The 12678-nt window shown below is 34.2% G+C and overlaps 2 protein-coding genes across 6 annotated transcripts; both read right to left on the bottom strand.

Annotated features, from left to right (window-relative positions):
- Positions 1-1937: 1937 nt before the first annotated feature.
- LOC112737336 (uncharacterized GPI-anchored protein At1g61900) lies at positions 1938-5390 on the bottom strand. 4 transcript variants are annotated; one of them, XM_025787183.3, is made up of 7 exons: positions 4834-5390; positions 3679-4560; positions 3244-3489; positions 3105-3128; positions 2708-2848; positions 2560-2604; positions 1938-2306 (listed from the first exon to the last, which is right to left on the bottom strand). In XM_025787183.3, the coding sequence occupies exons 1-7, from the start codon at positions 4862-4864 to the stop codon at positions 2233-2235; spliced, it is 1443 nt and encodes a 480-aa protein (XP_025642968.1). In that variant the 5' UTR covers positions 4865-5390; the 3' UTR covers positions 1938-2232. The 4 variants fall into 4 exon arrangements, with proteins under 4 accessions (XP_025642968.1, XP_025642967.1, XP_025642969.1 ...); XM_025787182.3 differs by having other exon boundaries at positions 3105-3131; positions 4834-5384; XM_025787184.3 differs by having other exon boundaries at positions 3105-3125; positions 4834-5384.
- Positions 5391-7529: 2139 nt separating this feature from the next.
- Positions 7530-11397, bottom strand: LOC112737334 (large ribosomal subunit protein uL1c). 2 transcript variants are annotated; one of them, XM_025787181.2, is made up of 7 exons: positions 10859-11397; positions 9922-10101; positions 9744-9798; positions 8782-8909; positions 8478-8561; positions 8058-8183; positions 7530-7962 (listed from the first exon to the last, which is right to left on the bottom strand). In XM_025787181.2, exons 1-7 carry the CDS (start codon positions 11222-11224, stop codon positions 7831-7833), a joined length of 1071 nt encoding a protein of 356 aa, XP_025642966.1. In that variant the 5' UTR covers positions 11225-11397; the 3' UTR covers positions 7530-7830. The 2 variants fall into 2 exon arrangements, with proteins under 2 accessions (XP_025642966.1, XP_025642965.1); XM_025787180.2 differs by having other exon boundaries at positions 9922-10128; positions 10859-11381.
- Between the last annotated feature and the right edge of the window lie 1281 nt (positions 11398-12678).

Genomic DNA, 12678 nt, shown 5'->3' with positions numbered 1-12678 from the left:
TAACACATTCAAGTCATGACAATTGCTAATGTTCCATTGTGTCCTGAATCCTATTAAAAAACTCTCCAACACTCCACTGTTCTGATCTCTAGTGACTACTCTGCTACTATTTTACTTCTATTGGTCTCTCTCGATGATTTTAATCTTAGCCTCAATAATTTGTAAAGTAGATCCACAACTTGCTAATCCTTGCATATAGGTGAAATAACTAACTTCAGGTCATAATCAGGTCAATTTTGCTCTAAACTATAATAATATACAAAATTAGAAAGAAAGCAACCTGCCAACGTTGCGTAGTGCTTGATTTACAAAGGAATGTTGAGAGTAATTTACTCTTTCATTTCGTTCGTCCTTTGGTGTTTGGTTTGTAGTGGCTATGCCTACTCAGCAGAATATCGATCTTCTACTTGATATATAGGTTTAATTCCTCTATTAGTCCCTATAATTTTACCAAATTTTCAATTATGTCTCTATATTTTTTTCTTTTCAATTGAGTCCTAACACTGCTTTTAATTTTGTAATTAGATCCTTTCTAGTGTAAAAAATATTAGTTAACTAATTGAAAATATCTATTATTAAGAACCTAATTAGATTTTTTATCACATTTTTTTGAGAGAAATATTCTATTAATTTTAACATTTTTGACATGAAAAAAACCTAATTACAAAATTAAAAACAGTATAGAGATCCAATTAAAAAAAGTATAAAAACCTAATTGCAAATTTAATAAAACTACAAAGACCAACAGCATAATTAAACCGGATATATATACTTTTCCTTAGTATTTATTTAATTTATTTTGTGGGGAACAAATAAAATTATTTTGGGATCATAACAGTCAGTTAAACACTATGATGCACGGACACTGACACGGACACGGGACACGACACGACACGGGACACGCTGACACGCGAATTTTAAAATCTTACATGACACGGGGACACGCATACGTATAAAATATAAAGTATTTTTTAGATAAACTGTAATAATATTTTAATATTTTATTGATATTAAAATATAAATTAATTTTTTTAATTATTTTTAATGTCTTATTTTAATTATATCAAGTATTTAAAATATTTTTTATTTTAATAAATAATAATATATACTATATCTAAATTTATTTTAACAATATATATTAAGAATAAGACCGGACACGCCGACACGTGATGGTATTTAAGTGTGTCCAAGTGTGTCCGGAGAAGAATTTTTATTTTTTATTGAGACACGGTTTGGACACAGCAGACACGCGTGTCGGACGAGTGTCGGTGAGTGTCGTGTCCGAAATGTGTCCGACACGCGGACACGGCAACTCAGCAAAGTGTCCGTGTTCATAGGTTAAACACAATAATATAACATTTAACGATATAAATATTTAACTGTTAGAGGAATTATAATGTGTTGCAGCTCAGTTTTCTTAATCTCGCTACAGCACGAAATACTTGAATATCAACTGAGTACAGAAACGGAGATATATCCAGTGGCTGATTCTTTTTGTGTATATAATAACATTTTTCAAATAGAACTCTGGCAGAACTCATTAATATAGTAGTTTGGTTTCTTTCTACAGCTTCCTCAGTTGAGATTTTATAACAACCAACAATAATCCATCCTCCGAATATCCCAATGCATTTAATTATACGGTTATACCACTGATAATCTGATATACTGTGTACTCTTTTAAATTTGAATCACGTGTTAGTTTCTCAAGTTCACAAACTTTTAACTGTTTCCTGAAAACAGAACAGGGTGGAGTGACGAAACTCACCATTTTAAACTCGATTACTCTGCATGTATCCCGATGTCACCTCATCTTTACAATCTGCCCTGATAATTTAGATGAGTTTCTCATAAGCGCACCAAATTATGTCTTCCATTATGTTTTTTTTTTTTTTCAAGTCACATCCTTCTAATTCTCAAATAAGGCTTACCAGTCGTCGAATTAAGAGCATCATCTGAAGTGTTATTAAGTTTCAGTTAGTGGCTAATCTGGCATCCGCTTGTCAGCATTTTTCAGCAGAAAAAAATCGAACCCTTCACAGCACAATTATGGATCCTAAATAAAATGAGCACTATTTCACTAAGGAGCTGCTCAGCACATACAACCAGAAGATGACACGTGGAGAAAAAGAGATGCTATACAATGAGACTATCCAAAAATATACATGCAAAATCAACACCAAGACACATGGAAACGCCCTTCCCGACACTCATCTAAACCCTAAAATCTATTCAGTACAACAGTGTACTGAAGATGAAAAATGAAAAAATAGGCACAAGAAATCCCACTCCACCAGAATTACAACCTGCAAGATGCGCAACATTCAGAAAGTCAAACTTTTACTCGGGACCAATTGACAAACACCAATAGATAATTTGACAAGAACATAATCCATGCAACCTAATTGTTAAAATTAAGCATGCACAAATCGGAATGCTAAGGAACACAAATGTTTAAAGAAACTATTGTATAACTATTAAATTTGTTGACAGCATACATAATTTATTCATTGAAAAATTCAAAATGGAACCTGAACTGCAATGAGTGATGATACTAACCAATATTTTTCAGTGCCGAAGTTGGTAATGCAGGTAAGGACATCTCTGCAAAACTCCAAGTAGACATGAGTTAAACAAATGCAAAAAATAATTTTGGAATATCAATATCCAACGGCAAAAATAAAGTGAAAATTGTCAAGAAAAATACCAGGTGCACAGAGCGACACAGATGTAATGGAAGATGATGAAGGCCAAGGTGCAGCAACATTGTCACTCAAATCACATGTAAAGCTAAATCCTGATGAATTGTCAAATATCACATCTTGAGGCAAGCTTCCAAGCAGACATCCTGCACATAAACCTACATTATTAATCTTAACAGTTCAATCTTTTGCTTTACCAGGAAAAGAAAATGGTTCACTTTGATTTAAATGGTTTTCTCCCCCCTAAAACAGTATAACCCAGGATTGTATTCTAATCGATCACCCTTCTTAAAAAACTGGGGCATAATAGCATGACTTTGCACTCAACTGCCCAACTCCACGTATCAGTTGAACCAGTGTGCAAACATATTATTGAATTAAAAATAATAGCAGCCAACCCACCTTGTTGAAGTCCAAAGGCTGCTGCTTCTCAACGCCATGCATAGCCACAACAGAGAGAAAAGTTAGGCCAGACAAATTAAGAGAATCACCGTGGACAAAAAATAAGAACATCAATTGACAAAATAGAGTAGGATAATACTTTGTAAGCTGAAATCTTTTAAGTCAACGTCACAGAGCTGATAAACATTTGTCATTATGCCGCCTCTACGTAACATAGATCCAAAAAGTGTTGCACATATTATAGCCTGCTTATTTGTAATTAACATTTGTTGCTGTATTCCGGCGATGTATGTGTTTAATGAACTACAGCACGAAGGGCTAGGGGCAGCAACATTCCGACAGGCATTCATTACTTCCGAGGGTTCCTTAAAATTCAAAGGGCATGCTGCACACACATTATGCACCTCATTAGGAGAATTAAACTAAAGCAGAACACAAATTATCATTTGATTTGTGGAAAATAGATAACAATTTCTAGCAGCATAATGATACATTCAACAGCAGATGCATAACCAAATTATCAAACTCAAAAGATATACTACATTAAAGTTAAAAAAAAAAATAAAAAATGTACCTTTGTTAACTTTGCAGGCAGACAGTATTCGGAATGTAGTATTAGCAGCTTCCAATGATAACTTTTTGGAAAGGTATGAATAAACAACGCCTTTGCAGTCATTAAGATAATCAGTGTGATTCATTTCACCAGCCACATTCCCATTGTCATTAAGCATCATCTGCCTTCCAGAAATCTGAAGTGCAGCATCCATTATTGCAGGCTGGCAAACAGGTCTACAACACTCTTTTAGCGGATCAACTGTGCTGCAGGCCTCAAGTAATTTACTTGTGTTAACCGTTTTTTCAAAAGTAGAAACATCCTTCACAGGGCATGACCCACCTGTAAGGTTCGATGGTTTTATGGAGCAAAGTGTGGGAAGCATTGTGCCATTTGACCCTTTACTGGATAGAATATTGATGATATCAGTAAAACAATGATCAGAAGCTGCAGTTGGCAAAACCAACTTATCAGATTTGATGTTGAAGAAACCCTGGAAGATGTGGATTAAGCTACTAAACTGTGGACAACATATTACATTCCCTACGAGCGCTGCCAGTGCTCCGGTGCAATCAGATGCTGTTTTATCTATGATATTTGATATATCCGAAACTGAAAAGTTTACAGGGCATTTTCCGGTTAAAACTGGTAGATATCTGTTTGGGGAACTAGGGAAACTAGTGTACATTGGTGACAAAGGCTCAGTGGGATATGGGTATTTTGGCAATACAGCAGGAGAAATTTCTATGGGCTCAAAGAGCCCAGATTCTCCAGAAATAGGTTCCTTAGCTAACTCTACCAGGGAAGAAATTTGTCTAGCGCCAGCATGTGTTTCTCGTGCTGTCACATCTTGGAAAGTAGGAAGCCAGATGAAAAATAGAATTAACTGACAGCACCAAGAACCTGCAAGAATATAAGCACTTAGAACTACAGAACGGTGTTTTTAGCCCTACACAACAATCAACCCTTCTACTATATTAAGAGGTCAACAAAAACCATAACACAAACCAAAAAAAAAAATCATATTAATGAGGCTTGAAAACAGTAATAACACCGCTGCAGTAATTGATTAAGGGTTCATATACAAAAGATTGCAAATCAGCAACAAATAACAAATAACATAAAAGTAAGAATAGAATGACAAAAGAAGCCTCCAAAAATTACACTAGTGCTTACCCCTATAATTAGCATCCTGAAAGCTAACCATAACTCCCTAGCCTTCAAGTACCATTGATTTTCACACAGCAGAACAAAATGGCCGCTGGTGATAAGTCAAATAACGGCACATTGTAGAAAACTTGGTAAAACCTCAGTACCTTCAAGCTTGAGATCTGGAACTAAGAACTGAGATAGTAGTTTAGTTTGCGTGAGCTTCCACAAAAGGAAACCAGCTTGGAGAAGCGTGGAACGGATATTCTGAGGACTCGCCGGGTTAACTCAGATAGGGATCGGAGAGAGAAAGAATCTTGAGATTGAAATGCATGGACTAAAGTTAGCAGCAGAAGAGGGGAAAATTGAAACCCTAACTGAGGAAGGAAGACGGTGGAGGAAGGAGGAAGAGGAAGGAGAAGACGACGACGAGCGACAGAGAGAGAAAGAGTGATATCATATGCTCACTCTCTTACATACAGCTGTCAACCGCATTACCAATTTCTATAAAGTCGAAACGCAGCGTTTTGGCGAGTACTAGACATACAGTATTACACAACAAACAAACATTAGTCTTCAGTCTTCACCAGTCAGTGCCGGAGTCTGCATTATCTACGTTGAAATGGGCCCAGTCCCTGCATTCCGGCCCATTTACCCGACAAAACAAATAAATAACCACTCCTTAAAACAATCTAAATTGATTGAACGGTCAGCTCACTCGTCTATCTAAATAAGTCGTTCGCCTGTCAGATTAAAAAATACTATGAAATATGGACAACTAAAAACAAATAACCGCTCTTTTTTTTCTTAGAAGCTAATTAATCACCTAAAAGTATTTTTACGTGAAATTTAAATTTGTAACTAAAAATAGGTAAATAATTTAATACATTTAATATACTGGACTGAACTTCTTCACATAACACTTGTTTACAAATCAACTATTATATGAAAGTATCTTTATGTGAGTAATCACTTTTTTCTTAATCTGATTCATCATAATCATATTTTTTATATATTTTTTTTTCATTTAAAAGTTTCGGCTTAATTAGTTTTTTATTAATCTATTGTTTCGGTGAGTCTAATAAATCTAAACATGATAAATTAAATGTTGACTTTGAGTGATAAAGGTCAATTAAACATTTTGTACAAAAATATATACATTTGTTGTGTGTTAATTCTACTTAAAAACGAAAATGCATTGCATGATCAGATAATATGAAGTTTATATACGAGAAAATCTATTATCATACAAGCCTTTCATATAGTCCTAAAAAGTTTTGATCATGAATGATCATAGTAAAATACTAAAATCTGAAATTAACTGAGAGTGGGAATGAGAATTTAATTGACTTTGATTGTGTACATTCACTACATTGTCTAGCACTAGATACATATATTCATAACATAAGTCACCGCTGTAGCACCTCTATTCTCTACAATAAAAAAATAAAAATAAAAAAGACATAAATCAACTATAAGCAAATTATAATAAAAGAAAATAATATTTTCTTACAGTATACAAGGCAGAATCAATAAAGAAAACGCTTAGTTACCATTAACTACCATCAATTACTATTAAGGCACAAAGCTCTAATAGCCAACAAGTGAGGTTGTATTGTGCCTTTCAAGGAATACAACCTCGTCAATATTGTGCAACACAAGTTACCATAGTTTTTTACTTTACCTATTACAAAAAAGAAGTCTCCACAATTTTAGTATTTGCTTTTCCTAACTAATCAATAGACTAAATTGCCTAAAGTGTGTTGATTTTTGGAAGTGTTAGTTGAGGTGAGGGAACTGGTTTGGAGGTTGGTGTCTCGGATCCCTCTAAAACAAGGTACACTCTACACGGATCAAAGTATGCGCAATTATTGTGTCCAAAATGAAACATTAACATGCGCAAATTCTTGTGTACACATGTTGTGACAAGTGCCAACACTACACCAAACTAACAAGAGTTCTTTTGGTCCCCACAATTGGGGGCTCCACTTCCTCCATCATTGAAATCTTTTTCCTGCAAATGCACGCCACAAAAACTAGCATCTAATGCCCTGAATCAACCACGTATACAACCAACTTCTTTACGACTCCTATAAACAATCAATCTAACAAACCTTTCGTCCTTGGAGGCTGGAGCCATGCTCTCTGAATATTCATTCATGAGGCTTTTTTGTTTGTGCTCATTAGAGGTCATTCATGAGATATCTTTGTTCCAAGTTTAGGTAATCTGACATTAGCACAAGATTGGAATAGATCCTCTCACGTTAAAATTTCATAAAACAATATCATGTATTAAGCTTTACCTTTAATAAGCTGCTTATCTAGACCTGTGTTTAATCTGAGTATCTAACCTTCTTGATCAACTTGATCAATAGTCAGAATCACCTTACATTTACATTGTTTGAAAATTTTCACACAAAAAGATGGTACACTCTTTTGCCATCTTTTTTGGTTACTTTTATATTTGAAAAAAAAAACCCTAAAAAACTCACCTAGAAACATTATCAAGAATAATAATTAATAAACTTATGAAGCAAACATTGATCAAATAGAATAGGATACTCCAAACCAAACAACAAAAGCATGTCTTTATGCATGAATGATGAATATTTGGAGTGTCAGTGATTATGTACTTGGATATAACTGGTTTTTAAAACACATTCAGAAATATTTGACTGATACTAGAATATAAAGCTTATATAGCCTGAAACCATAATCACCAATTGTAAAAATTGAAAATTTATTGCCACGAAAAGAAAAATATAATTAAAATATTGGGTGTTAACTACAAAGTAATACAAGGTAAAAATCCTCAAGCTGCGGTCAAAGACTATGTAGTGTTTCATATACTTTTGGTGCAACGTTTTTTTTTTTAAAAAGTTATAACCACCAAAGTATATCCCCTTGTATGCAACTTCGGTAACATCATTTTTTGGCTAAACCAGTTGGCAAAGATCTGACAAGGGCACCCAGAAAAGCTGACCAAATCAAAACAAGCATTTACACAGGTTGCTCACTATTTCTTCATGCATCTGGTCTGTAATCAAGCATCTCCCTGATGTTTAACCTGATTGAAGGTCCCATTGCTGAACATATGTGGGCACTCTTCCAGTACACACCTTTAGCACCCGATGGTTTGTTTGTGTCAACTGATTTCTGTGAAATGAATGAGAATGAGTTAAGCGGGTTACTTATCACTTGCGCGAAATGTCATTATGAAAAGAAGCTTGGGGAATGACGGAAGAACATACTACTGCAGCGAGCAAGTTTACAAGTAGATCCTCCTCCGAAAAGTCGGCTTTTCCAAAGGGTAAGTGCACAATTCCAGTTTTATCTGCTCTGTATTCAACTTTCCCCTGCTTGAATTCTGCTATGGCCTGAGAAAATGAATTTTGAAGGCTCTCTGGTTAACCAATCGCAGAAGTTTTGTGGAAGAAAAAAAGACTTACAGCCTTGTCAGATGTTGTAGGCAGAAATGTATTCAATTTTTCATGCACTATTCCCACACAATTTTTAGGATAGATAAGGAAAACAGAAAGGAGAAAAATCTTAGAAATACAATACTAGTATATGTATATACATTTTGCACTAAAAGAATGTGTATAACATTTTTCCCCATTGCAAATGAAGGAATGTTTCGAAGGAATAAACAATAAAAGTGGATAGCACACCTGAGGTATATTAGCTGTTACAGTGCCAGCTTTTGGATTTGGCATCAGTCCTCTTGGACCCAGAATCTTCCCTAGGCTAGCCACCTGACAGAATCCGCAATGATAATTAAGGGAGATTCTATCATAAGTAGCAACGCAGAAACTGTCCCTATTAAATTACTGAACTGCAAAGGATAAACATGAACATAGTAATATCTGGACTAATCAGAATGAAAAAGGTGGATTTAAACCTAATCACTTGAATAACATAAAGTTTGGATTAGAGAAAGCCAACTAATCAGAACATAGATCATCAGATCAACACCTTAGGCATCATATCTGGTGAAGCAATCAACTTGTCAAATTCCATGAACCCTCCTTTTATCTGTTCTATCAGATCCTCTCCACCCACCAAATCAGCTCCAGCATTTTTTGCTTCATCAAATTTTTCACCTATCAATACAAATTTGATTGCCATTAAGGAACTATTTGAAAAGAAACAAACAGCATGTGCATGTCCATTAACAATTAATAAGGAACAAATGCAATGACTGAAATTTCCGTTGGAAGCAGATATGAGCAAAGCAACAGAGACAGGACATAAAAACATTCATTCTAACAATGGATTTCAGACGCCATCAAAGATGTTGCCCACAATGGTTTGACCACCTCATTCTTACTAGAAGATACGAAACAAACTGTAAATAATACTCGAAGGTTAAGGGTCAAACTCAATATCACTATCACTATCAATATCTTTTCTTAAAGTGATAATCCTTTGCCCTCGGACTTACAGCTATTTGCACAAATGGATAACAATATTACAAGACACAACCAAATCACATACTACATTCTGGCACAACGTAGTTCCATAATTAATCAGATACTAAGAGTAAGCACACAGGTGGAAAAGAACGAGAGATGGGATTTTGCCATTTAGCACGGTGGGGGAAACGGGTGACACGAGTTTTTTGAGCTAAATTTCGTAAGCATTACCAATTATTAGTCACTTACTGTACAGACTTAGAATTATACGACCTCCCTATGAGTGCAGTGGCATAGAAATTCCTGTATGTCAATATCTTGATGGCAAGATATCAATCAGCTAGTGCAAGAAAAGGGTTCACTTTATGCTCATCCAGGGAGGCATCCACAAAGAAAAATAATAATGGATAAATTTCCTTTCATCCACATAGTTCTAATAAGAAAATGTATTCTGCATGATCGGAAATCTTTTAATCAACTAGAAGACTAAAAGTGAGAGTTAGAATTGAAAAAAACAAGCACCTTGAGTTAGAACAGCCACTTTAACCGGCTTCCCAGTTCCCTTTGGCAGATTTACCTATTAAGAAGAAGTGGATGAAGGACTTAGAATTTATTATTGTAAAACTTAGGGCTCATATGACTCAAGTTTTCATTGTACAGGTATGCAATAAATTAAAATAGGAGATAGTAGGAGACTCACCGTTGCTCTTAACTGCTGATCATTATATTTGGGGTCAATGTTGAGGCGGAAATGGGCTTCTACTGTTTCTACAAACTTGGTTTTAGCCGTTGCTTTGACCAAAGATATTGCTGTCTTCAAGTCGTACTCTTTCTTACGCTCTCTCAATTGTTGAATTTCCAAGAACCTCTTAGACCTCGTCTGGTGATAAATCATAATAACATTAACCTTATAATAAAAGGAAGGAAACACAACATCAAATACAAAAAATTCAATGAACCGAGCATGGAAAAAGTAAACTATTGCTTGAACATATCGACCGATCAACGAACCAAAAAGCTTGAATACAATTTCCTACACTCCAAAACACCTCTGACCATGTACTCAAACAACCTATCATTGAAAATTCAGATAAAATTATTCTATGATGACAGAATATTGAGCCATATAATCATGTTTTCTTGTAAATGAATATTTATGTTCCAAAACCCTAAACTATTGAATTTATTCATCCCCTTGGTCTCTCCTGGTGATCTCAACTTCATGAAATGCCAAGGTTTTTTTTTTTCTTTTTGTTGACAAATCATTTCCCTACAATATATTAAAATATGAGAAGCACAAGAAACTCAGATACACCTTCTTCCTGATTGCATATGCTTAAGAGAAAGAGAACTATAAGCTCAAAATGGACAAAAAAAAAAAAGGAAACACTTCTCTAATTGACGGGCAATTTCAACTGAAAAGCAAATAAATTTCCCAAAAATATTGACAAATTCTACACAGAAGCAGCTAAGAATCATCGATAATCTATAACTTGCATTCACACAAGCAAGAATGAAACTATAAGGCACACATTTTCTCTCTATAACACGAAATTGAAAGCCTAACCGAATCGATGAAAAATGAGACGAATGGGAAAAAAATAAATAAAAAAAAAAGCGGAGAATTTGCACATTACCCTGTCCCTCTTGAGAGGCAATGCAGCCTTTCCCTTCTTAGGCTTGGTAGTGGTGACCGGTGTGGCGGTGGCAGAGCCATCAGAGGCTTGAGCTCCGTCGACCTCGTCGGTGTCGTCGACGGTCTCCGCTACCTCGACCTCGGCAGCCAAAGCGGCGAGAACAGCGGAGAAAGGCTCCCTGTGGAAGGTAACATGGAGCCACCTTGTAGGAGGCTTGGAAAGAAGAGGGGAGAAGGAAGAGGAAGAAGAAGAAGAGGGGGAGAAGGTTCTAGAAGAAGGCCTAGGAAGGAAGAAGCGGAGAGAAGGAGAAAGGTCTTGAGGGTGGGCGAGCATGAGGGAGGAAGGAGGGGCGCAGGTTGAAGCCATGGATGGTGTTTGATGAAATTGCAGAGAGAAAATAGAGATAGCTTTGTGTTATCCAATGAAATGAAATACTATGAGGGAGGCACCTAAGATAAGATGTGCCCTATCCTCTACGGACTGCCGCGTGTTTATTTTTTTTGGGTGCTAGTCATTTTTTCTGAGAAAATGCAAAAATAAAGGTCTAATTTTAAGCTAGTATGATTCACACAAAAATTACTATGTGTAAATTTAGGTACAGTCAACTTTATCAAAAGTTGATAACTGAGAGCTGTTAAATCATTTGACCGATTTGACTAAATTTTTATCTAACGACTCTCAACTATTAATTTTACCTGAAGTCAACTGCACCTAAGGTTTCACCAAATTACTAACTTGGATTCTAATCAATTCACTTGTCACTTAGGTAAATATTAAGTATTTAAATCATGTATGTAGTAATTTTTAGTTATTTACAATATTTTTTAACTCGACAAGTTAAGGATTAATCTATTGCAAATTTGAGTTATCTATTATAAGTTAATGAGTTGCTGTATCTATAAAACAAAATTTAAATTTTGACACTTATTTAAATAAACGAGTAAATTAATTACTCAACTGAGCTAAATTAGTTTATGTATGTAATAATTTATTCAACTAACTCCTATTGGCCAAACCCAAAAATGACTAAAAATTTTAGAGGTAGGGACTAGAAAGAAATCTAAAATGTTTGTTCCAACTCCATTCTTCTTCAAATCTAAAAGCTTTATTTTTGCCTCTCTTTGCTTAAAGACTCATTTGCATTTACAGTAGTAGTTTGTGACTTATGCAGATTATCCAAAATAAAATAAAATAATATTATCTGAAATTCTTAATTTTAGGCATGAAAAAAATATATATGTCACTTTTTATTGTATTCAGTTTTGTCATGATATCTCTTAAAAAATATTACAATTTTTAAGATTTGAAAAATTATAATTATATTATTATAAATTTTATATGAATTTATAATGTAAAGAAAAAATTGACATTATTCTAATTATTCAATGAATTTTTTTTATTTTGAAAATATAACATTTTAAGAAGAAATATTATTTCCTTTTTTATTCAAAATAGTGAATACCGAAATAGACTCAATATATATATATATATATAATTTCAATTACTAGCTTTTTTTTAATCCCATGCATGAAAAGATATTTTCTTAAATGTATGTTAGAATGAAAATTTATGTCATTATTTAAGACTTAAGAGAGTACCAATGATTAAAATTATTTTATCTCATCCAATTTAATGGTCTATACTATGTATGACATGTAATAAGGTTTAGATTCTTCAATATACAAATAAATAAGTTGGTGTGCCTTCCTTAAAATGTTTCATATTGATAAATTTTTCAAAGAGAAATTCATTACATAATAATCATTTATCATACTTATAATAAATTAATAAAAGTGAACTTTAAATTCCTTTTATATTTT

The sequence above is a fragment of the Arachis hypogaea genome, chromosome 13 (assembly GCF_003086295.3).
Source record: "Arachis hypogaea cultivar Tifrunner chromosome 13, arahy.Tifrunner.gnm2.J5K5, whole genome shotgun sequence".
NCBI lineage: Eukaryota > Viridiplantae > Streptophyta > Magnoliopsida > Fabales > Fabaceae > Arachis > Arachis hypogaea.
The sequence above is the reverse complement of the archived record's forward strand: the minus strand, read 5'-3'. Positions and strand labels throughout refer to the sequence as shown.